Source organism: Bufo gargarizans, chromosome 6 (assembly GCF_014858855.1).
Source record: "Bufo gargarizans isolate SCDJY-AF-19 chromosome 6, ASM1485885v1, whole genome shotgun sequence".
Lineage (NCBI taxonomy): Eukaryota > Metazoa > Chordata > Amphibia > Anura > Bufonidae > Bufo > Bufo gargarizans.
In genome coordinates this window covers 177,326,005-177,352,901 of record NC_058085.1, presented here as the reverse complement: position 1 = coordinate 177,352,901, position 26,897 = coordinate 177,326,005, and the positions used below count along the sequence as shown (strand labels likewise).

The 26,897-nt window shown below is 40.4% G+C and overlaps 1 protein-coding gene across 1 annotated transcript in view; it reads left to right on the top strand.

Annotated features, from left to right (window-relative positions):
• Nucleotides 1-26,561, top strand: part of MMRN2 (multimerin 2) — a 31,499-nt gene extending 4,938 nt beyond the window's left edge. The window contains exons 2-7 of the mRNA XM_044298725.1: nt 4,844-4,966; nt 5,882-5,988; nt 13,650-13,724; nt 16,386-16,541; nt 18,200-20,095; nt 23,324-26,561. Coding sequence (XP_044154660.1) covers nt 4,844-4,966; nt 5,882-5,988; nt 13,650-13,724; nt 16,386-16,541; nt 18,200-20,095; nt 23,324-23,703 — 2,737 coding nt within the window. The 3' untranslated portion in view covers nt 23,704-26,561. The remainder of the gene's footprint in view (nt 1-4,843; nt 4,967-5,881; nt 5,989-13,649; nt 13,725-16,385; nt 16,542-18,199; nt 20,096-23,323) is intronic.
• The last annotated feature ends 336 nt before the right edge of the window (nt 26,562-26,897 follow it).

Genomic DNA, 26,897 nt, shown 5'->3' with positions numbered 1-26,897 from the left:
AGTCATCACATGTATATCCCATGATATGCAGTGTTTTCAGATACATTTTCCCACTGTGAACAGGTGCCATATATCATATATCACTATGCTATAGAAAGACAATTCCATCCCGGTTAATATTATAATACATAGTAATCTGAGCTCTCCGTTTTTCTAATGAAGAAAAGATATCCCTTGCATAGAAAGTAGCTTGAAAGTAACCCTCCAATTCAAATGTGAAATTTGACTATACATAACACATGTATAATCAACACACCCAGTACTCTACTTTTCTCCATTGCTGCCTTCTTTTCTCTGGTCTGGCCACTAGCATCTCAGATGTCTCCATTCAGTATACTGTAGGAGAGTCTAACTCTCTTTCTCTTTGAGAATTTCTCTGCTCATCTCTAGAGCCTAATGTATATTATTGTGTGTGTATATATTGACCTAACATTAAAATAGTAAGCCGCAAGCTACTAAGCTCCCCCTAGTGGTGGCTACAGGCAGACAGAAGTTCATTTCTCTCTATGTTGGATATTTGTATTAAGAGAATGGAATGCAGTAGAAAGAGCACAAAATGTCAGACGCAGATAGAGTTGAAAAATCTCATTAAGTAGAAAACAAGTTACTGACACATACAATGGACGTACGTGTTTTCATATCACAGGTCTTACACGTATCTGGAGGGTTTTTTCTGACAGAATATAACTTAAATACACAAGCTTCCAGTCAACCAACAATTCATACATATTGTGCAATGTGTACCATTGAGTAATCAGATATTACAGGCTGATTTTTCAGATGGATTCATTTGCTTTACAGATTTTGTTTCTAAAGTTATGGAAATTGCTGAAGGCACTTTATTATGAATCATATTATCATCTTATGACTTGAAAACCATGCATGACTAAACTGTCTCAAAGCAATCTCCATCCCCTAACCTTCTCTCACCGCTGCCATCATCTACAAGTGAATCTTTCCAGATGCCATTTCCAAGCAGAAAATCAAAAATAAAATTCTTCTATTCTTTGTAAGCCAGAACAACTGTGTCCTCTGTATGTGTTCATCCTCTCACTGGAAAAAAATACTAATCTGGTAACATAAATGGCCGCTATTGGGCTGTATTTAATCTGAAATGTATTTAAATTACTCAGACATTGTAAGAGATAAAATTATCTAAAACGGTCAGTTCAAGGCTTACATTAACAATAATGTAGGGTACGAGCACTAAAGAGGATTATATATATATATATTCTATTAGGCCTCTGTTTTGCCTGTAGAAAGCAAGCAGAGGTACTATGAGCTTCTACTCTACCTCCAATCCAATGGACTCTCCATTTTAGGGAAGAATCTCCGAATGCTACTGTAAAAGCTCTGTGCCCCTTAATCTAAAGTTGCTCCCCACCCCAAATCAATCTAGTGTATCTGAATATTCTAAAGGTTCTTCTACACAGGCAGAGGTTTGAGAATGAACATTCACAGAAATGTTTTCTTGGTCAATCTCTGGTCCATCTAAACACCCCAGATGTTTTGTCAGTATCACAGCACTACCAACAATAAATGTTTGGACCCCATGTAATTTTCATTTACCTGTATAAATACCCTTTAAACTAGTGTTAATTGACTTGTTATATCGACAGGCATCATCCCTCAGTTTGGCCCCCCATAACCATGCTAAAGGACCCTAACACAACTTGTGGTTGCCATGTTACTGATAGAAAATGAGTATAATTTTCGGTGAGATAAAAGTCTTAATGACAATGGCCTTATGTCATCTACAGGGAACAATAGGTAGTTATGATGTCTAAAATGGTGGGAATCTGCCATTCTAACTTGTTGTGTATATGAAAATTCCAGTATATATCTTATTATTTAGCGGATCAGGAGAAATAGCATTGACTATAGACATCATGACACTTGGGAAATTGTCAATTGTGCATTTTGGAGCTGACTTGCAGCAGAGATGTTTCTTCTCAAACAAGCAAACACTTATGGGGAAACTTACATTATTTTTGTGGTGTAAACAAGTCCTAAATTTGGTTACAGGCCATTTATGCAGAAAAAATAGATTTTTTTTTTCTTTTTCATGCCACTTTTCCGATGTGGCAAGAAAAGGGGTCGTGGCACAGATGGGGAAGTTGGTGGGCCAGCAATCCTGGTTCATTCATCATTTTCCATGGATTATGGTGTTGAAATGGCCTAAATCTACACCAGCAAGAGGGTTGGCATACAGTTAAGTCTGTTGCATGGCCTGCAGGACAAAGCACCAAACTTATGTGGAGGCCTATGTCTCTGTATTAAGGCTGATTAATTGGCCTGTATTTGTGGGAGGGGCGCCCTGCCCTATATCTGGCACGCACCTTTCTCCAGAGGGGACGGACGGCAGCAGTGTTCCCCTCCCAGCCCGCCCTTTTCCTTTCACTCTCCTGCAGGGTATGCCCTCTTTCAGGTGTACTCTCGACGGAAGCGGTTATGGCACAACTCAAGCCGCTAGTTCTGTTGGGGCCTACATTAGGGGGTAGGTTCTTTCACACATAGCCCCGACCACAAATATAACTTTGGAGCTTTCTCCAGCAGTGCAGAGGGCCTTGAGACTGGCATGGAAAATGACGGTCTTAAAGTGACACTGACAGGCCTTCTGAGCATAATTAGCTCTTTACATGCCCCCCTAGGCCTTATAATAAGTTTCCAATTTATATAAGTATTATCCCTGTGTGCATTGTAAAACGTTAACAATAATCTTTATAATCACCTGTCCTTTCTGCCCAAGGGGCGTTCTTTGTGCCGCATTTGTGCCCAGCCGCGTCCCAACTGCCGGATCCTTAGACACGCCCATCTCATTAGTATTCACTTGGCACAATGTGATCCCGGCGAGCGAGGGTGCCGGGCGCATGAGCAGGATCTCCGAATGTCGGGGACAGGAAAATACCGCCCAGCGAAGTGAATACTAATGAGATGGGCGTGTCTAAGGATCCGGCAGTTGAGACGCGGCTGGACACAAATGCGGCACAAAGAACGCCCCTTGGGCAGAAAGGACAGGTGATTATAAAGATTATTTTTAACGTTTTACAATGCGCACAGGGATAATACTTATATGAATTGGAAACTTATTATAAGACCTAGGGGGGCATATAAAGAGCTAATTATGCTCAGAAGGCCTGTCAGTGTCCCTTTAATACATGTTCCCCTTAATTTCTAATCCCAGACTGTTAAATGCACCAAAGGTACATGCGCAGGGCAGTGTTGGCTATGTGGATTTTCCACGCCAATTTCATTGTGTTTCCTTTGTAATGCAAAGGGTGAAATCTGTACTGAAAATCTGAGCAAACTATTGGCATCCTGTGGATTTAAATATCCGCACTGCTGGTCAATTTCTACACTAAAAATGTCTGTACCATGGAGACAAGATTTGGAAAATCTCATCAACTTAGCTGCATGATGACTTTGTGTGCATGTGCTAGAGAAGAGCCCTAACTCAGTGCAGTTCCCCCACTATTGAGCATAGACTGTTATGGGAAAATATTTTTAATGCGTCCATATTAAACCTTTTATACCATACATTCCTAGTGTTTACAGCATGTGATATTTCCGTTTATAATGTGTCATAAAACCCCTAAAATCACACTTTCTACTAAAGAAAATAATTCAATGCAGAAATGTGGTTGTGACGTGCTTTTTTGTATGGGAATTGGCAGAGATCCCAGTTTAAATCAAGTTCTTGTGTCACTGAATCCATGTCTTATGCTGGTGAGCTGCTGGGAACAGTGAAGACATGGATGTAATCATAAACATACAGTGACCTCTGAAAAGTCCCCATTTCCTTACATTGTTCCTTGACCAGGCATTTACAATTCCTGCCTGACTGTGAGTGGGCGTTTGATGAAGTACAAGGATTTATGAAATGAGCTTTCCTATCCAAGGCTTTACGGTTTTTACCTTTTCCAAAAAAAAATCTGCACCTTCTATAACCTAGGTTGAAAGATTATGCAATTCAGAGTTAGATCTTGGAACCCAATCAGGGATTGTGCTGAAAGCGCCTGAAGGCCCCCATACACATTAGAGAATTATCTGCCAAACCTGCCATTTTCATCTAAAACGGTTTCCTATTAGAAAATGCAGTTTTAAAAAAAAAAACTATGTTTTAGCATTGAGTATTTGCCTTTCCCCTTCTGTTGGCATCAATAGAAAAATGCAATGTGAATGGCAATTTGTACATAACTATGGTTTATATTAAAATGGCCATCTAAATGAAACCCAGATGCCCTTTGTAAAATTGGCCTAATAAATGTAGCAGTTTTTTTAGTTTTTTGCTTAGATTATTTCTAGGTGTTGGAACAACAGTGTTGCTCCATGTGCTGCATTTTATGGCTTGGGAATAAAGTATAATCTTTTATCAAGATGTCCTGGTGCAGGATTACTTTGTTTGAGCCTGCTCATCCTCTGTATGGTACATCTCATATATAAGGGTGCCCTTCCCTTGACCCTATGCATGACATATGGTAGCGGGCAACCCTCTTGTAAGGTATATGCTGCTTTGGGCATGTGGCAAAAGGTCGGGTAGGAGTCAAAAATTTGCCTGGTGACCCACTGGACTCTAGTTATGCCCCTGCAATGCGTGTTTTCTGAGTAGGGACAATCTCATTAGAAAATAAGCGTGTAAGGAACATGTCAGCAGCTCGTTTGGGGCAGCAGTCATTCGGGATATAGCTGTTCTCTGCCTTCTTCATAAATAGTTCGTATTTGCTGAATAATCAAATAAACTGGCACAGATAAAATGTCAATCTCCAAATGCTCATACATGACCAAGGTCGCATGAAGATAACACAAAATATTACACATCCGCTGATGACGTTTGTATCTTTAGGAAATGGTGTCCTGTTGTGCGCAAACGAATTGTGACCTATGTGGATGTCTGTAAAACTGAGAAGTACGTTATAAGGTCCCAGCAGCCGTGTCCCCATGGAACAGCTGACTGTCAGAAAACCATGTAAGTATGCAGAGTATCATTTTGTTGCTCTGTGTTACTCTATATTGTCCATTTTGTTAATATGAATTTGATGGGGATCATTAGCAGCGCTTTTACTGGGGCTGTTGGATGATGTACCTTTACTATGTACAGTTACTGAATTTGGCACTTCCAGATTAAAGGGGTTATCCGATTTCTGAAACAGCTCCCCCATGTGCTGGGCCCCTCAGAGGCAATATACTTGCCCCGCACCCCGTGCCGCTCCTAGTTGCCGCACCGTCACTGCTGCTTCTCCCTGTACACGGATGAAAACATCCGGTGTTGGGGGGGAGCAGCCAATGGCAGACGGGGGGAGCCTCCCCAACGTCACCCGCGATGCTAGGGAGGCTCGTTCCCGTCCCCGCCTGCCATTGGCTGCTCACCCCCGATACCGGATGTTTTTATCCATGTACAGGGAGAAGAAGCAGTGATGGTGTGGGGACCAGGTATGTATATTACCTATGAGGGGCCCAGCACATGGGGGATGTTTCAGAAATCGGATAGCCCCTTTAAGGGTACGTCCATGGATTTGCTATTGTGAAATACCGAGTGGTAAATCAGCAGGAATCTTAAATTAACCTGCAGTCCATTTTAAATATACAGTGTGCTGACGATTCTCACATGCTGAGATTTCCATCATAGACTTCACCTTTTGCATTGCACAGGGTGAAATCCATGGCAAATTCCCAGCAAAATCTGAGGGAAACCACGTGTATTTCACTCAGATTGTGCTGTTTCACATTACGTCCTGCTCGGCTGTACCATAAATGCGTCCATATGACAGTTTATTAAAGGGATATTCATATCTTTAGCATTTATACCATTTTCAAATGCAGTTTTGATATGAAAGAAATATTGCAGACCATGAATGTATTATGTGCCCTTTTTTTCCTTCAGGTACCGGATAGCACAAAAACCAATTTATGAACTTAAAAGGAAATTTGTGACCAGTTTGGAATGGAAATGTTGTACTGGATATACTGGTTCCACTTGTGAATATGCTGGTAAGAGGAGAACAGACTGAAGGTGCTGGTCCTATGAATAAGTTATATCCGAGCTGACTTTATTAGTATTATTACTACTTTCTATTTTAAAGCACCATTGATTCCAGGGAGCTGTATGTATGAAAAGGGATATCCATGCATAATATAATACAAAAACAGGTACCATAAGCATAAACTAACTTAGAGGGAATTCACCACCAGTGACCTCCCTATCCAACTGTTTGTATAGACACATAGCTGTGGTTTAAAACATTTCTCTTTTGTTGATCCAATACTCCGTTCCTGAGGTCTGATACATTTTATTACGGTATTATGTAAATTAAGCCTTTGGTGCAATGAGGGTGTCATTTTTTCTCTTGTTGCACCAAGGCTCCGCTCCTTTCTGTGGCCAGCTTCTCCCTCTCTGCTTTGTCACTTCCAAGCCCTGTAAATCAAAGCAACAAGGGAGGGACTGGTAACAGAAAGGAGCTTGGGTGCAACAAGAGCAATAGTGACACCCGCATTGCACCAAAGGTCTAATTTGCATATTAAGAAAAGGTATGATAACTCAGGAGCGGAGCCTCGGATCAACAAAAGAGAAACAGTGTTTTAATCAGATGAACCATAACTTTGTGTCTGTGCAAACAGCTGGATAGGGAGGTCACTGGTAAGAGAATCCCCTTTAGGCTACATGCACACGGCAGTGGTTATTTGCGGCCTCCGTTCTGTTTTTTTTTGCGGATCGGATGGTTTCCCATTCATTTCTATGGATCCGTTAAAAATGCGGTGGACTCATCCATTTCTTGTCCATGTCCGCTGTCCGTGTTTCCCGTCCGCAAAAAGTATTGCATGTCCTATTCTTGTCCGCAATAAATGTTTTGCGGACCGATTGAAGTCAATGGGTCCGCAAAAAAATGCGGATGACCAACGGAAGCCATCCATATGTCATCCGCATCCTTTTTTTTTTTTTTTTTTAGGATGGTTGCTGGGAAACCTGTATATATTAAATTTCAAGAATTACAGCCTTCAGGTTTTTTTTGCGGACCGCAAAAAAAAACTGAAGACAAACGGAAACACAACCTACAAAATTTGCGGACAAACGGAAGGGATGTAGATGTAAAAAAACAAACTTGTACAAGGGGGAGAAGACCCTGCTGAAGAGGGCTTACACAAGGAATGGTGGAATGGTGGAAGGAGACAGTAAGGGAGTATACAAGCTATACATATATATATATATATATATATATATATATATTGTAGTGGCAGCAAGGTTATTGAATGTTGTAGACTTTCCTGAAGAGGTAACTTTTCAGCTTGTTTTTGAAAGTTTGGATGCTGGGAGAAGGCTTGAATTGCTGGGTCGCAAGTTCCATAGTATGAGGGATGCAAAGAAGAAGTTTTGGAGTAGATTAGGTGAGAATCAGAAAAGAGGACCACGCAGAAATTTAACTTGTGAGGATTGGGGATCAGATGTTGGAATATATCAGGAGATTAGTGTGCATCTGAATAGAGGAGAGAGGTTGTGGATGACCTTGTATGTTGCCATTAATATTTTGAACTGAATTTGCTGGGCAATGAGGAGTCACTGAAGGGGTTGGCAGAGGGGAGATGGGGAGATGGAACCAGAGACGAGGGGGTATCTGGGCAAAGTTGGAGGGTGCACTGAGGATGGATTGGAGGCTCACAAGAGTGTTGGATGGGAGGCCATAGAGGAGGATGTTTCTGTAGACTACATGTTGAGGAAATGCACAAGCCATGTTGTTGACTCAAGCTTGAGGAATGAGCGGATTTGAGAAATGTTTATGAGTGGAAGGCTGCAGGAAGTGGTAAGAGCATAGATGTGCTTGGATGTGATATGTTAGAAGGACAATGCAGAATCCAATGTCATAAAGCAAACAGACAAGTCCAGCAGTGAGTGGAGATCTCAGTAACACTGTATGACTTCTTTATTCAGTTGTTGTTGAAACAACCCCTGATACATAGCTTTATTTGAACATTTCTGCATATAAATCAGTGCTTACTCACAGTCATGTGAGTGAGTTAGCATGCCCTTTTTAAAGTGGACCTGCAACACATCCTTCTGGAGAATCTATTCGTATGACTCTATGTTATATAATTCATTCCACAATAAAGGTAAAGATGGGTGTTACTAGTTGGGGGTATGTCCGTGCACAGTCTGACATTATACAATCAGTGCTTCTAGTGGCAGGCTGGGCTGGGACACACCCCTAGCTGGTAACACCCATCTGGACCTTCATTGCAAACTGCTAGCAATTTATTCATAGTTACCAGATGGAATAATAAATGAATGATACCAACATAGAGTCTTAATAGATGTTCCAGAACTGTTATTACATGAGGAATACAAGTAGTTGCTAAAACAGACATGTTGGCAAAGGTTATAGGTCCTCTTTAAAACACATATGACACAATCACATGACATTTACAAATACAATTATTGGATATATATAGACACTGAATAATGGGTGTTTAACCCCCAGCGACTGTTCAAACACCATCTGCTGGATTTAAATAAATCCACAGGCTACACCCACAAGCTCAAAATATGAGGGAAATCACGATACATGGTAACTTACAAGCAAATCATCATATCACTGTAAATGTATCTAGTGTAGCAGCATAACATTATACAATGTGTGCATAACAAAGTCTACCGATGCATAAAAAGTGATCACGTCCGTGTTAACTGCTATAATGGCATTTCAAGGATTTGCATGCAGGAGGTGTCTAGGGGTTTTCTTTTATAAGAATTGAGAGAATGTGTAAACTAGTCAGAGGAGGAGATATCAGGAGGATGATATTGAAATGGGTTATCCAGGAAAAAATATTTATGACTTAGGCCTCTTTCACACGACATTTTTTTTTTCCGTTTACGGGCCGTTTTTTGCAAAAAAACACAATGTACTCCGTATGCATTCCGTTTTCCGTATTTAAATTTTTCCGTTCTGTTGAAAGATAGAACATATCCTATTATTGCCCGCAAATCAAGTTCCGTGGCTCCATTCAAGTCAATGGGTCCGCCAAAATATGCACACGTATGTCTTCCGTATCCGTTCCGTTTTTGCGGAACCATCTATTGAAAATGTTATGCCCAGCCCAATTTTTCTATGTAATCATGCATACTGTATATGCCATACGTAAAAACGGAACATAAAAACAGAACAGAAACGAAAACACAATAGAAACATAAAATGGAACAACGGATCCATGAAAAACGAACAGCAAAAAAATTAAAAAGCTAATACGGTCGTGTGAAAGAGGCCCAACGGTATCAGATTAACGGGGATGCAACACCCACGACCCCCACCAATCAGCTTTTAGAAGAGGCCTTGTGCTCTGCAGCCTCTTCCTAGGCCAGGGATATCACTGTACATTAGTACCTATCCCTATTCAAGTCAATGGGGCTGAGCTGCAATACCAAGCCCTGCCACTATACAATGTACAGCACTGTCCTTAGAAAGCTGCCGGGACCTTGTTTTGCTTACCAGAGTGAATACAGTGGCTCCCTGAAACAGCTGATCCACATGGGTGTCAGGACTTGGATCTCCGCTGATGCAATAATGATGACCTATCCTGAAGATAAGGTCCATCATTATCTTTTCCAGGACAACCATTTAACAGGAGGTAGACTTTCTGAATGTTAATGCTAGAGACTAGGCAACCACAGGGTATAAAGCTTCATCGTGATCATATTAATTCTTATTAGTGAACATGATTACTTTCAGGGCCGGCCTTTGGGGTGTGCGGGCTGTGCGGCCGCACAGGGCGCCATAGCAACAGGGGCGCCGGGCGGCCGACAGCCCGCAATGTAATATGGGCAGGCGAGGCGGCACTTATGTTTTCCCACGGGGCGGGCGGGCCCCCGCCCCCTCCATCTCCCCCTCCCCTGTATTCAGCAGGGGGCGCACGTTGCGGTTTAAAAAAAAAAAACTTCGGGCGGCTGGCGGCGCCCCTCATTCTGCGCCGCCTGAGTGGCTGAGGCTGAGCGCCTGCCTGCGCCTGCTGTGTGCTGTTAGTGTAGCGTGGCCGAGCTCTGTTCGATCCGCGGTACAGGAGCTTTTGTTTCCTGTACCCGGCCGGACTGACAGGAAGTGCTCACTTAGTGTGCACTTCCTGTCAGTCCGGCCGGGTACAGGAAACAAATGCTCCTGTACTGCGGATCGAACAGAGCTCGGCCACGCTACACTAGAGGTGGAAAAGAGAGTGGGAGGGGGGAGGAAATAATGAGAGTGATGGGGGGGGGGGAGAAATAATGAGAGTGATGGGGGGGGGGGGAGAAATAATGAGAGTGATGGGGGGGGGGAGAAATAATGAGAGTGATGGGGGGGGAGAAATAATGAGAGTGATGGGGGGGGAGAAATAATGAGAGTGATGGGGGGGGGAATAATGAGAGTGAGGGGGGGGAGAATAATGAGAGTGAGGGGGGGGGAGAATAATGAGAGTGATGGGGGGGGAATAATGAGAGTGAGGGGGGGAGAATAATGAGAGTGAGGGGGGGGAGAATAATGAGAGTGATGGGGGGGAGAGAATAATGAGAGTGATGGGGGGGAGAGAATAATGAGAGTGATGGGGGGAGAGAATAATGAGAGTGATGGGGGGAGAGAATAATGAGAGTGATGGGGGGAGAGAATAATGAGAGTGATGGGGGGAGAGAATAATGAGAGTGATGGGGGGGAGAGAATAATGAGAGTGATGGGGGGAGAGAATAATGAGAGTGATGGGGGAGAGAGAATAATGAGAGTGATGGGGGAGAGAATAATGAGAGTGATGGGGGGAGAGAATAATGAGAGTGATGGGGGGGAGAGAATAATGAGAGTGATGGGGGAGAGAGAATAATGAGAGTGATGGGGGGGAGAATAATGAGAGTGATGGGGGAAATAATGAGAGTGATGGCGGGGGGGGAAATAATGAGAGTGATGGGGGGGAGAATAATGAGAGTGATGGGGGGGAGAATAATGAGAGTGATGGGGGGGGGGAGAATAATGAGAGTGATGGGGGGGAGAATAATGAGAGTGATGGGGGGGAGAATAATGAGAGTGATGGGGGGAGAATAATGAGAGTGATGGGGGGGAGAATAATGAGAGTGATGGGGGGGAGAATAATGAGAGTGATGGGGGGGAGAATAATGAGATAATGAGAGTGATGGGGGGGAGAATAATGAGAGTGATGGGGGGGAGAATAATGAGAGTGATGGGGGGGGAGAATAATGAGAGTGATGGCGGGGGGGGGGGAAATAATGAGAGTGACAATGGAGTCCCCAGAGCCAGACTGCAGCCAGAGTCCAGATCATCTTATTGTCCTGGTGGTAAGTAGACAATGCAATATGTTTATTATTTAATTGTTTAGTTATTAATACTACATTGGAAACTAATTTTCTCAGCTGGACACCGGCCGACATGCGCTGGGGGCCTCACCAGCGGTTAGGGTAGGGAAAAAGCACTGGCCCGTACGTAAATTTTTCCCTTCCCTAACCGCTGGTGAGGCTCCCGGTGCATGCGCAGTGTCGGCCGGTGTTCAGCTGAAAACATCCATCCGATCACTGCGCATTGGCCCATAGTTTTTCCCTACCCTAACCGCCGGCGAGGCTCCTGGCGCATGCGCTGCTGTGAAATTTCCCTAACCTGTCGTTGTGCGCCTGCGCGATGCTGCACACCTCCTCACGTCATGTCCGGTGCGACCGGAAGTGACGAGGGTAGGGAAATCTCACGAACTAGGGAAGTATAACATTACACCGGCCTTTGGGGTGTGAGGGCTGGTAACTACTTGGTTGGATAGTCAGCCAGCCTATGCCATGATGCCAGCAACAAGCATTTTTATTTTTATTTTTTTTGGGGGGGGGGGGCGCCACAAGGTTAGCTCGCACAGGGCGCCTGAACACCTAAGGCCGGCCCTGATTACTTTATATACAATTGTAGACTTTGTTATTTACCCATTGGATAATTTTATGTGGCTACAGTCGATACATTTAGTATGATGATTTGTATGCAACTTGCCACATGTTGTGATTTTGTTGTGTGTCAGTGCAGCTTGGGGTGGGGGGGTTAAATCCATTGGATGGTCTTTGAACAGTTTGCTGGGGGATACCACCCACATGGCTAAATAAAGAAAAAAGAGATTTTACTGGGATCTCTGCTAGTTGTTTTATGTGTGACCCAACCTCCAGGGTGCCGCGCATGAGGTCGCTCTGCATACGATAGTGATGAGCTGGTTACAATTTATTGCGGAATCAAGTGTTATATTGACGGAGCAGGCTTGTGAGACTGGAGAAAACATAAAGCTGTTAACTGTGATTGATAGGCATGACGCTGAGCAACATGGGGAGAAGTTGATGAAGTTGGTTTTGTACATGTTGAGACTTGGGAGGAGGTAACATCTAAGCCAAAGAGGTACAGTAGATCTGAGTGTTTTCAGACTGAAGTGGTACTGAAATCGGTGGGATTCAATTAAATGTCCCAAACCTCATATTGAATATGATCTGTTGACACTAATGCTCCACAACATTGTGCAGTGTAAATGATCTAAAAGACCGCGCAGCTCCTAAATCCTCAGTGGAAATGTCAGTATTCAAAGGCACACGGACAGCATCCTCCGATACAATCGATCACTAGATTGAAATCCGGACTTCAGCTCCAGTCTAAGCTTTTGCCTCCTAGATATTATGCAAGCCAACTCGACGTAGTGAAGTACCGCAGATGTTCTAATAATCACGCTTTTTTATTGCTTTTTTATTATTCTCACAATGTTAAAACAGGTAAATTCATATAAAACCAATTATAATGAATCTGGTTTCTCCGCCTGCCCGACCCAGGTTTCGCTCTTCGCTTCGCTACCTGTTTTAACAATATGAATTTTAGAACAGCGAAACCCGGGTCGGGTAGGCGGAGAAACCAGATTAATTTGAATTGGTTTTATATGAATTTACCTGTTTTAACATTGTGAGTATAATAAAAAAAACTTGATTATTAGAACATCTGCGGTACTTCACTACGTCGAGTTGGCTTGCATAATATCTAGGAGGCAAAAGCTTCGACTGGAGCTGAAGTCCGGATTTCAATCTAGTGATCGATTGTATCGGAGGATGCTGTCCGTGTGCCTTTGAATACTGACATTTCCACTGAGGATTTAGGAGCTGTGCGGTCTTTTATACAACATTTGGGACAAAGTGTGAACCTGAACCTACCTCACCATAGACTTGCTGAGCTCCAGGAGGAATTGCGGTTTGAGAATTAATTTTTTGTTATTTTTCTATTCCTTTTTGTACAAATTTATAAAAGTGTAAATGATAGGTCATCATTGGTCAAAGCCCTGGATAGGCACATCATTTTAATGGAGGATCAGAATATGTGCAAAACTATCCTCTTCATAAGACAAACAGAATTCCAAATGTGGGATCAACCCAAGAACTGTAGGAAGGTCTGTAGGGGCAAATAAGCACCCATTGTTCCTACCCAAAGTGGTAACATTAATATTTACTATAGGGTCCCTTCTATAAGTATACCCTGGTCTATCAGACTGATGTCTGAATGCCAATATTTTATAATATATATATACAGTGCCTATACAATATATTACAAGCAACCCAATGTAATATAATTTGATTAATAAAAAAGATACTAGTATTAATTAAGCTTTATTAAAAAAAATGTACTTCACATTTACAGATCCCAATGCTATTCACATTCCTTTGGATCATATATCCAGTTCTGAGAAAACTGAGGAATCTCTACTGAGCGCAGGTAAGTGAGTTTTTCCTTCATATAATAGATACAGGTTTTAAAGTAAATGTACAATTGTAAAATGAGGATAATAAAACATTATATATGAATGTACTAAAATAATGTATTTGGGAAATGTATATTTTGATTTTATGTAAAAGAAAAAATGAGAACACATTGAAAACCACAAAGTGTAATTTAGTCTGTACCACAAGTGGTACATTCACACAATGAGATACATGTGAATTTGTCAGAGTTTGCCATAGATTTCACCCTGTGTATTGCAAAAGAAGAAATCGACTGTGGAAATCAGCATCATAAAAATTAAAATCAGGCATCATATAGATCATAAGAATCTCTTTATAGCAAAGATAGAACCAGTCCTCATATGGATCTAGAGCTCTCCCAATTCATTGCTCCAATTGATATTTTCTTCAAACTGGCAGCTCAGAGGGTTTGTCTATTCCACTACAGCTCTCTTTTGGTAAGAGCTCAGGGGGCATGTCTTTTCTGCTGCATCTCTCTTCTGGTAAGAGCTCAGGGGGTATGTCTTTTCTGCTGAAGCTGTCTCCCTGTCACAGCTCAGGAGGAATGTTCTTTCTGCTGCAGCTCTATTCTGGTAAGAGCTGAAGGGGCATGTCTTTTCTGCTACAGCTCTCTCCCTATCACTGGTCAGGAGGTGTGTCCTTTCTACTGCAGCTCTCTCCCTGTAACTGTCCCCACTTCTAACAAGGCTAGTGACAGTTGAAGGATTGAATTGACCATGTGTGACCACCTCAATGTTACTGAGGTGAATGGAGAAATAAGAAAAAGAACAAACAGCAGATGGTGCTACACGGATAGATTTTAGTGAATAACTCAGTGGCTACACTACATCTTATTAAATTAAACCACAAAGTTTACCATATCCAAAGCAGGTATACAATACATGCAAAGTCAAAATAGTGTGCATACATATGCATTATATTAAATTGTTTATTACATTCAATTATAAAAGTATTCAGATCCAGATGCTGATTAGAAAAATTGCAAATTTTCAAAGGAACAACCCCTTTAAAATGTTACTGATAATGTAAAATGGCATCTCTGCAGTTTACCCTAAAGGTGGCCATATAGATTATATCTTAGCAAGTTATATTTGTAGGTTGATGACTGAAGAAAAGAATGCCTGGTGAATAACTGTTCCACAGCCACAGCAATACACATAAGCCAGTTGTACACATCAAATGTGTAGTGTTGATGACATAGCCTACCACTGTGTGAAAGCCAGGCTTCCATTGTTCATTCAGATATGTTGCTCAGAATTTTATTTTGGAAATGTACAACATGCAATTATCCAACTTCTGTTTAAAATACTATTATAATATTTAAAGGGTGGTCTTATTTAAAAAATTGGCTGTCATGCCATTCTAGAATAATAGAGCAAAGTCCCTCCTTTGGGACCTCTGACAATTACAGTAGCTGGAGTAGAAAACATTTACAAGAGTTTGGAAGGACTCAGCTTGTCGATACATTACACATAGTATCCATTCATTTCAGGGGATAATACAATGGTTAAAAGCTATGTACACCTTTTTGTTTATTATTGCATTGTACTCATTTTCAGCTAAAAACTTTTTTTTTTCAATTAGTCTTTATTATTAAAAATATGGAGACCTTTTTTCTGTACATTCCTGAGATGCTCTAGAAGCAGCCTGTAGATTTTCTCTCTTTTCTGTCAGTTGGGGATCTGAATAGCTCCTTATCTCTGCTCTCTGACATTATAAACACTCACTAGAGCTCAGTTCTCATCTTACTGATAAGAATGTGACTTAAATAAGTGGTTATGTCCTCTTAGTAGTTTAGAGATAAAGTTTATTAGATTACCGGCACAAAGTGAAAGTAAGAAGAATATAAAACGGGAGTATAACCACAGAAACGATGCCAAACCTCTATTAGTGATTTAGAGCAGTTAAAGGTAATGATAGAAATGATGTAGAGTATAACTAATGACTAGCAGTTAATTATTTTAGTCTATCCATATACCTAACAAATGCTGTCAGCATGGTATAAGAGAATATATCATGGGGTCATAAAACATAAAATCAACATCCCTGAGGAGTGGGATATACAGAACCATAATTGGATATATATTGAATAAATTGGATATATATTGAATAAATCATAAGACTCAAAATAAAGACTCACTTCACCAGGGAGGTTTTTTGCCGGATGAAGCTCAAGACACACGCAAAAAGTAACCTCCCTCGCCTGGATCGACTGTAGAATCTTAGGAAGAAACAGCAGTTTCACAACAGGTGCTTCTTGTCAATTCCTTTATTGGTATAATCATCTGATTATACCAATTTTGCAGTTTCTTCCTAAGGCCAATTGAAAATAAGATTTTTAGCGCAAAATGAGTAAAATGCCATCATAAGCAAAAATTGCCTCCAAAGGTGTGTATATAGCCTTTAACATCTCCTGTGGTGGTTGTGCATTTATTTACTTGTTCCCTTGCAGATTACAGCTGATCAATGTGGATTCCAGCCAGCTGCAGGACACCATTATTTGGATTTTTTGTGTTCAGGGACTACTTCTAGATATAAGATATTGTCAAACGTGGACAACCCCTATAATCTATAGTTTATTTATACATTTCAAAACGTTAAAAATTATATTTTAATTTCTTGTGCTGTTCTGCAGAGGTGACTGAAATAATTAAAGCTGTTGAAAGCCAAGAAAACCTACTGGAAGATATTCAAAATGATATTCATGAGGCTGCAAGTCATCTTCAGGATCTTGAAAACGCACTGGGGAATAATTCAACTATTGCACTTGGCATCAGTCAGAATCAGTCAGGTATGCTGGTGTGGCACATTTATTTAGATGTTGGGGTAGGGGCTAGAGACGAGCACAATTATTAAAAACTAACTGAATATGTTACTAAATTACAAAAAAAAGTATCTTCCAACAAATATACATTTTTGTCCCACATTAATCGCAAAAAGTGGCAGTTGCAATTTTAAAGTTAAAATACGAAGGCATCTACCACAAAAAGGATTATTTTTAGACCGTTTTTTTAGCTTAAAAAAAATCTGACAATTCAGTGTGTTATTAAATAGTCTGTTTGATGCCACCATGGTGTTAAGAGCTTGAAAGGGGTTAGATAATGCTCTAGAAGACTTATAGATAATGCTCTAGAAGTGTTATATACAACTTCTAAAGACAATTGGAGCACTTTAGATTAGGACCAAATGTATTCAGAACAAATGGAATCTGGTGACTGATTCTACCTAATTGGACCTGAATTTTTTTTTAGGAAATTTGCGCTCTATCGGGGGCATGCATGTTTGGGGTAATTCTCCATCAAAAACTTCCATCAGTATGAATTAAGAACAGTTTTTATACATTGTATGTGAAGCACAGCTTGATCATTATTGTATATACTATGGTCATCATTTATACATAGTAACATAGTTTATAAGTATGCGAAAAAGACATTTGTCCATCTAGTTCAGCCTGTTATCTTGCAAGCTGATCCAGAGAAAGGCAAAAAAATGTGAGGTAGAAGCCAAATTTCCTCACTTTAGGGGGAAAAAATTCCTGACTCCAATCAACTACCCATCTCTAGTAACTACAACATGTAATATTATTACACTCCAGAAATCCACCCAGGCCCCTCTTGAAATTAGGCGTATTTTAGGCACAAGTTGCGGAACTATGGTTAGTTGCGCCGCAGTCTGCGACTTCTCCCTGCTCATGCCAGGTCTAGATAAGTGGGTGTGGTGTGGGCAGGGAAGAGGATGGGCCAGCAGGTCTAAATGTAAGCCAGCTAGGAAGCTGTTAGAGATGAGCAAATTTAATCCAATTTGCCGCAAAGCCAAATTTCCTCGTGCTTCGTGGTAGCAAATCAATTTAACCAGAAATAGTATTAAAAAAATATATAATTATACTTACCTCCGCCATCTGCTCGTGACGGGCCGTCCGCCACTATCTTGATTGAAGATCTCAGCCGAAATCCTGTGTGTGGTGACCACTTCAAGTAAGACGGCGACGGCCGGCCCATTGTGAGCCAATGGAGGCAGTAAGTATGATTTCATATATTTTTTCTGTTAATTTTACACTGTATTATTACTCTCAGATGCCATGATCATGTATAAACTCGGCATATGAGGGGTACAATGATGGGAGCTGTGCTATCGCAGCTCTCTGTCATTGCACCCGCTACTTACAAAAAAAATACCCTTCGAGACGAAGTAATTCGCCACTAAGCAAATTTTTTTGTAAAATTCGGCGAAGAAGCCGAATCAAATTTTCCAAAACTTCTCTCATCTCTAGAAGCTGTCTTACATTTAGAAAAGGCAGAGGATCGACCGAAGTTATGAAGAGGTCGGCACCTCTTTAGCGATCCACCACCAGCTAAAGAGCTTCTTAATAAATGAACCCCTATGTGTTTGGATTTAAAGTCTGGGTTAACTCTTAATTATATTTTTAAAATGTGCATACTTTTGTTGCAGAAATAGATGACCGTGTCGTCCGGGAAATAGTATTACCACATATAGAAAATTTCCTCAAAGCTCATTTTAGTCCCATATGGAACAGTTTTAACAAAAGTCTTCAAAATCTTAATGGTATGGTTAAGAACCTTTCTGAAAGTGTTGAGATTAACAGAAGAACATTGGATATATTCTTGGAGAATTCTGTACCAAAGAAAGACCTCTATGAGCTAGGGACTAAATTTGAGTCCAAAATTCAAGAAAATTTTGATAAACTTGAACAACTGAAACAGCAGATAGATAACAACTTCCATACACAACAAACTGTGATCCATCATAATTTGACCATGATAAAAGCTGATGCAGATGTAAAGTTGAAACGGAATCTGAAGTTTCAACAGTCACAGTATTCCTACTTAAACTTTAGCATTGGAGAACTTCGCAGAGGGCAAGAACAACATCAAGATGATCTATTAGATTTGGCTCAAAATATCACACTACTTTGTTCCCCAAGACATGTAGAACTATCTTCTACTGCAAATTACCAAGTAAATGAAACCCTTATAGAACATGAGACCCAGATTAAAGATTTATTGACTGAATCAGAGGCAGCTTTTGAAAATATTAATATTCTGGAGAAATGGTTAAAGGAACTCCGTACCGAATTTAAACAGAATTCAGAAAAAGTCCAGATGCAGTTCATGGAAAAAAGCCTCATCGTGGAAGAAATCAAAGATCTAATTCAGAGGCAGATAATGGAACTTAATTATACTGTTAACAGTATACAAAACAGTAGTGATGAGTTATTTGATAATTGTGACTGCCACAAAATGAATTTGGACATAATTGCTCTTGAGGAAATACAACGGAACTTCTCAAATCAATTTAGAGATGTTTTATATGGAATAGAAGATGTTAAACAGAAGGAGGGAAGTTCAAAGACATATCTGCAGCATTCTGTAGAAGATTTAGCACAGGCCCTTCAGTTTAACCGTCAATCTCTTGCTGCCCAACAAGAACAAGGACGAAAGTTAATGCTCATCACTTCCCAGTTGCAAATTCAAATAAAAAACCTTACAGAAGATGTCAGACATATTAGGATGGACAATGGTCAGATCCACAAGCATATTAAACATCTAGACAGTTCTTTCAGCTCTCTTCTTGAAGATGCAACAAGACATGAGAGAGTGTTGGAAGCTCTGCTTGGAGAAGAAGCTCTTGAACTTCTGTCTGAAGATAATCCAGAAGCTGTGTATATGACAGTCATAAAAATGCATGAAGTGCTGAACAACACTTTGCATGTGCTGGAAAAGCAGCTGCTCAATACTGATTCATTGAGTGAACGTTTGCAATTCTTGGAGATGCATTATGGAAATCAAAATTCTCCTGATTCCCCTGCCATTTTCAATGTTGAGCAACATAATGAAGGAAGAACACTTGATAGATCCTTACGGAGTGGCAGTTTAGAGCACATGGAGCCAAATCATGAAGCATCTAGAGATCATGATGCTAATGAATTTGAACACAATGATATTATGATCTTGAAAAGGGATCTTCAGTATCTCTATGCCAAAGTTAACGAGCTACAGTCTTCATTATCTAATTCAACACATTCTAAAAATGATACAATTAGAGATGCTTTAAAACCATTTAACACTTCAATTATTTCTATAAAGTTGGACATTGAAAATTTAAGAGAGCTTTATAATGAACACATCCAGTTATTCCATAAGGTATTTGGAAATTATGAAGCATTAATTTCTTCAGATGTACCTCTGGATATTGAAAAGCTCAAGTCATTCATTGATAAAAAAATGAAAAAAAGACAAAAAGGATTAGAAACACAAAATAAAAAACAAAATAAAAAACACAGTGAAGAACACTGGCAATCTGATGAAACAGGATCACCCCATCAAGGTACGTTCCACTTTCCAATACTTTCTTTATACTGTTATAGGGACATTCTTCCAGGCCGTTGTATCAGACTGAAATGGGCAGCAGGTACTGGTGAGTTCAATGCCACCTACTCCATCCACTAAGACTTCCTATTACAGGTATTAGCACAGTCTTAGGCCCCATTCACACAGGCAGGAATTCCACACGGGTGCAATGCGTGATGTGAACGCATTGCACCCGCACTGAATCTGGACCCATTTACTTCAATGGGGCTGAGCAGATGAGCGGTGATTTTCCCGCATCACTCGTGCGTCACGTGAAAATCGCAGCATGTTCTATATTGTGCGTTTTTCACGCAATGCAGGCCCCATGGAAATGAATGGGGCTTTGTGAAAATCGCTTAGCATCCGCAAGCAAGTGCTTGATAGCGCAGTCGGCATCGTCTTCTTTCCTCTTCTTTGAGGACCTGCAAAAGGACCTATGATGACGTATTCGCGCTCACCACGATGTCAGCGCAGGTCCTGCTGAATGAAGATAGAAAATAGCAAGATTATGTCAAAAGTCATTTTGCAGGTCCTCAAAGAAGAAGAAAGAAGACAATGCCAGCTGCGCGTTAAAGTGGATGAGGTGAGTTGTTTTTTTTAAACGCCTCAAGCAACATTTTAGTAAGCATTCTGTATTAAGAATGTTAATATTTTCACTTATTCCCTTATAAATAATAACATCAACACAACACCAAACCCAAACCTGAACTTCAGTAAAGAACTCTGGGTCTAGCTACCACATTCAGTTTTTTATCAACTCACGTGCTAAATGCATTGCACTCGTGTGGAAAAAACAGAACAACACAACGCAATCACATTCAAAACTGACTGAAATTGCATGCTCACTCGCACAGGTTTCCCGCAATGCACCCGGGACGCATCCGGAGCAAATCCAGGATGCCCGTCTAAAAGAGGCCTTAGATTACCATTTTCTCCAATGTTGACACTGGAAGAAAGGGGTAGTCTGAAAGTCACAGCAGTTTTAATTTCTGTGGCCAGGCTAACCAACCATCCGCAATTTCACAGACAACCCAAAGAGAGTAGGTGTTGTTTTTCTGCTGTTCATAGTGTCCAGCAGAAGTAAACAATGCCTGTAAAAAATATATTATTTTAAAGTTGGCACTCTTCATGAAATGAGGCACAATGCAAACCATTAGTCAATCCTCGCTCAATTTGTACATATATATCCGCTCAGCTTCTCCTGCTCTACAACATGGTCCTTTCAGGTTTTGTTGCATTTTGTGGTAGCAGGTTCTCTTTAGGCAATATCTGGACCACCAATTTTACCTGCAGAGTTATTACTTTAAAAACAATTGATCATATGTGACAATTTAATGTTTCATTTCCTACAACTTATAGGAAGTAGGAAGGAAGTATAGTCTTGTTGGCTTATTGACACCCCTGGTATAACAACAGGGCAGTGGCTTATATCCCCTGAGAACAAAAGGATTGACTGTTGAAATTCAACAAACCCAATCCTTTTTTTCCCCGAGCATGATTTGTCAGAGTAGAAATTGGGAGGCCCTCATACACATTAGATTGTTGGCTGGTCTACCCAAAATCAGACGGTTTAGCCAACATTAATGGGTGAAGCCATTTAATGAGGTTTTCCAGGATTATTACATTTTCAGAGACGGCCGCAGTCCTGTTTCGCCTCACCAAAGGTTAATTAATCTGCTCTCTACTGCTCCAGTCCTGCATGCTGGCTCCTGGTCCTCCATCTTCCAGTGCCTGACTTGTTTTTTTTCCGGCCAGGGCATGTACATGGCCAGGTGTGCTGCTGCAGCTGATGACTAGATACAGCAGTGACATGTCACTTAAAACTTAATATTCCCCAAAAAATAAACTTTAAGGACTTTGTAATCTGATGATCTAGTTGGTTGAATTAGCATAATAAAATGCCCTGCAAATTTAGCCATAAGGAACATTTTCAATAATGTGAATAAATTTTAATTTAGGCAGGCCTCTTATAAATTCTTTCTAAATTGTGGAGCTTTATTGTCAATCTCTGATTCCTGTAGGAGTGTGTATACTGAATATCAATAACTACTCCTGCAAGGTAAATTATGCATGTCTATCTACTGAATTCAATCAGCATTGGACCTGTTTCAACATCCTGTTTTTACAGCAAGCAATGAGTTCAATTAGTAAGAGCCCATATACAGTAAAATAGCTTTACTTTTTATTTTGAGACTACACCTGGAAAAGTGCAATGTCTTCTTGAACCCAGTTATTGGGAAAGATTTAAAAAAAATCTGTATGATGACCATAACAGATGCCATTGCGTATATTATCCAGAACTGCATGGTAGCAGCAGTGGAGAGCACATACCAGTACAAGTTCTCACATCACATTTAAATGGACATCTGATGACCCTGGAATGGGCCACCTCCAGGAGCTCTATATTGACCATATGGACTGCCTCTTTACTACTTAGTTGTTCTTTGGTTTGATTTCTCCTTTAACCCCTTGATGACATTTACCGTACATGTATGGTGGATGTCATCTCTTTAAGGATGACTCCAGCAGGAGTGAGCATCATAGCCACTGGGTGCCTGCTGATTCACACAACAGACAGCCAGGGTTAATGTTTTCGATCAGCAATAATGCCAATCACTGAATTTTTATCCTTCAGATGCCGTGGTCAAATGTAACCACGGCATCTGCCAAAAACAAGTGGGAGACCTGTGTGTCCAGGACTGGAATGACTCTCCCTAACAGCAATTGGGGGAGATGTTGCTTCCCTGTGGTAGGCTCCTATGACAGATCTGAAGCCCTCCACAGAGGTTCTGTGAGAGGCTCCAAATGAACATAGTGAATTTGTCATAGACATAGCAAGTTTCTCATACTGCACTAGAGTCTATGCCCAAAGCCATCTGATGATGCCAAGTTCAAGTTCCCTAGGGAACTTTTAAAAAGTATAAAAGAAAGTTATTAAAAAAATCACCATAAGAAAAATAAACAATAAAAAAATAAACATCATACCAAAACACATGTACAATTAAAATAGTACCGGAAAAAAAAAACTCATACGGCTATGTGAATGTAAAAATAAAAAAGTCTAGTAAAGCCAGAAGTAAAAAACTGAAAATCACCATGTCCTCAAACAAACCATGTGTATTTAAATTCCTAACGTAATATATTGTCCATTTCATTTTCAATGTTGTCTGTAAATTAACTGTCCATGGTTTGTGTTTTCTTTTAGATCCTCTTGTTGCATTCAGTGCAATTTTTACCACTGGTGCTGAAGGAGCAAAAATGATCCGATTTAATGATATTGATCTTAATTATGGAGATGCATTTTCCTCAGATGGCCACTTCACAGCTCCATACACTGGAGTCTATGCCTTTTCAATAAGTGTGGATTTTGGCGTTGGTAACGGACTTGGATATTTGGTTTTTAACGGACGACACAGTATTTCCCTTGAAAACAGCAACACTGAGCCAGCAGAAGGCCTTAAGCACCAGTTTGCAGTTGTAGAGCTTAAGAAAAATGAGAAGGTTTGGTTTGAACTATTTCAGGGGTCAATCAAAAAGAACACAAAGAAAACTTCTCTGTCTGGTTATCTGGTATTCAAAACGTGAGCTTATATCAGTAGACATTACAAGAAATCTCTGACGTCCACTATATAATCACTGAATTTGAAAACAGAATACAGTTTGCTTTCTTTTAGCGATCCTGTTTCCATGACTGGCAATGATTGAACATTCCTTTGTTAGCGCTAACAATTTTCAAGGTTCGACTATCCATGTTAATGCCAGTTCATATGATTTCCAAATCTTTCAGCATTCTTCCTCCTTAAGACCTTTCAGTTCTCCGGACATTCATGATATGTTTTTAGAAATTATTTGTATTCTTGATGAAATACCGATGCTGGAGCATCTTTTCTTAGAACTCTGTGTTATGCCATTTCTCTGTTATTCCTACTGGAAAAGTTTTTAAAAAAAAGAACATGTAGGTATTACCCTTCCCCTTGTCTACTGATCAAGGAGTTTTAGAGTGTGCGGGGACACACCTCATTGGTTACTAAAACAGACATATCAGCAAAGGTCATATTTCCTCTTTATCTTTCTTATGTATAGACATATACATATTGGAGCAATATAACATACGGTCAACACCCATGCAATAATGCCCATTATTTATGAACGCCAAGAATAACAAAGACCATCGGGATTGCAAATATTTTAAAGCTTTATTTAGCAGTTAAAATAAAGTAACATCCAATAAAATAATAAGCGTGATACAGGAGCATAAATGGAAGTAACAAACAATTCAGGGAACAACCCTGGTAGGAATCACAAATTCAATGTAAGTAATTGTATTAATTGCACATAATCCCAAGGAAATCACATTAGAAGCTCAATAAGTGCAAGTACCTTCAATGTCTATAGGAATGCTAGTAAAGCAGCCTGCCATAGTGCTTAAAACAAGTAAAAGGTGCAGACAAAAAACATAAAATAATAGATTACCAACCAGGAAGACCCAGCCCCCTCACACACGTTTCACCTAAAGCTTGAAAATATTTCCAATCCCGATGCTCTTTCTTATTAATGGTGTTTATTTATAGACAGTAAGGTTACATACACATGACACAAAAAAATGACCATGAAGAACAGACACATGTTTTTCATGGTCATTTTGTCACCATTTTTGGAGCCACTTTCTGGCTATGAATGCCCCCATTAGTGTTACTCAGTATTCACCCCATCGACCCCCATTCTGCTTGTGTTCAAACCCCCCAAAAAAACTCATCCACTTTCAGGCGCAAGGAAACTCTCTCTTCACTGGATGCAGCAGGAAAGGGATGTCAGGTCCTTTTGCATCTAGTGAAGAGCAAGTGTCTCTGCATCCAAGTGGATGAGGTATTATAATTTTTTTATTATTTTTATTTAATCCCTGAAAGACCAAGTGTATCCATTTTGGGTGCACTCCTGTCTAAACGTCCATTAAAAATGGTACCATTGATTTCAATGGGGTCTGCTGAACAGTGAAAGCGGAAAATAAATAGAACATGTCCTATATTTTTAGGCTATTTGCCGGCCATTAAAAATAGCCATGTGAATAGCCCCATTGACTTCAATTGGTTCTAAAAAGAGTCATCAAACATTTCCTGTTTGTATTATGTAACTATGGTGACACATAGGTCTGCATAGGAGTTGCAGACACAAAATAGAAAGTTAGGGGGTCATTTATCAAATAGAAATGCTAAATTAGGCATATTTCTGGCACATATTGCGGTGTAAAGATCCTTTGTGTCACAATCTGAGGCTTCTCCCTGCCTACGCAGGGTAAAAAAGTGGAAGGCAGGCCTGTCTAATTTACCATTTTCTATGCCTGTTTTAGGAGTAGAAAATGGTCTAAATGTAAGACAGCTAGGAAGCTGGCTTACAGTTAGACCGGCAGTGGATCCACCGAAGTTATGAAGAGGCCGGCGCCTCTTTATAACTGCAGTAGATCCACCACCAGGTATAGGGGTTATTAAAACCGGCATCTAAAATATCGGTCTTAATAAATGTGCCCCTTAATTTTTGATCAAGACAAAATGCAAAGTTGACTGATTATAAAGGCATTTGAGTAATAAAACATGGCTGTAAACATGCACATAGTCTTTAATGTGCCACTAATGCTATTATTTGTGAATTGTGCACTTTATATACCTGGGGTACTTTTTATAAAAGTCCACATACCTGGGTGTGCCATTGGGTGAGGGTCAGAGTGGCAAAAAACTGTAAGGGCTCATGCGCACGAACATGGATGCCACCCGTGTGCCTTCCGCAATTTGCCGAATGGAACAGGCGGCCCATTTTAGAAATCCCTAATCTTGTCTGCAAAATGAACTAGCATAGGACATGATCTATAATGTTTGCAAGGCCATGTAATGGAGTAACGATGGAGTAACGATCTTTTGTGGCCCCATTGAAGTGAATGGGTCCACATGTGGAACCATACCACGTTTGTGTGCATGCGCCCTAAGAAGAGACAACACCAGTGGGGTGTAGCCCTCCACAGCAAGTAGTTTTTTTCTAACAATAAGCTATTCCTCTAATCCCATCCTATCCGCCTAATGCCCCAACACAATAAGAATGTTGCCTTAGTGCCCCCTAGATGGTAATAATGGGCTTAGTGTCCCTCAGACAGTATGAAACCCCTTTAATGCCCCAACAGAATATAATGCCCCTTAGTGCCTCCCCACACAGTATGATGTCACTTTAGGTCCCCATGGCAATATGATGCCACTAAGCAGCACCCTGACAGCAGGATGTTCCTAAGTGCCCCTCCTCACAGCAGGATTATGATCCCTTAAGTGCCTCAGATTGAGGCCCTTAAAAGGGTTCTCCGGGAATTGAGAAAATGAAAATATTTAAATATTACTTCATTATAAATATATTCCCAAATACCTTACACAGAAGGACAAGTTACTTCATAGCACTGAGGTAAAGAGCTGCCTCATCCTCCTCTCTGCTCTGCTTGACAGGTATTATGATCCTGAATACAACTGATTAGATCTTTATCTGAATCTCTGTAGGAATGAAGTTAATGAGGAGACATGAAGTACAGAGAGGAGGAGGGGATGTGGCTGATGAGCAGCAGCACTTACAGTCATGTGAAAAAATTAGGACACCCTTTGAAAGCATGTGTTTTTTTGTAACATTTTTAATAAAAGGTTATTTCATCTCCGTTTCAACAATACAGAGAGATTAAAGTAATCCAACTAAACAAAGAAAACTGAAGAAAAGTCTTTTCAAGATCTTCTGTAAATGTCATTCTACAAAAA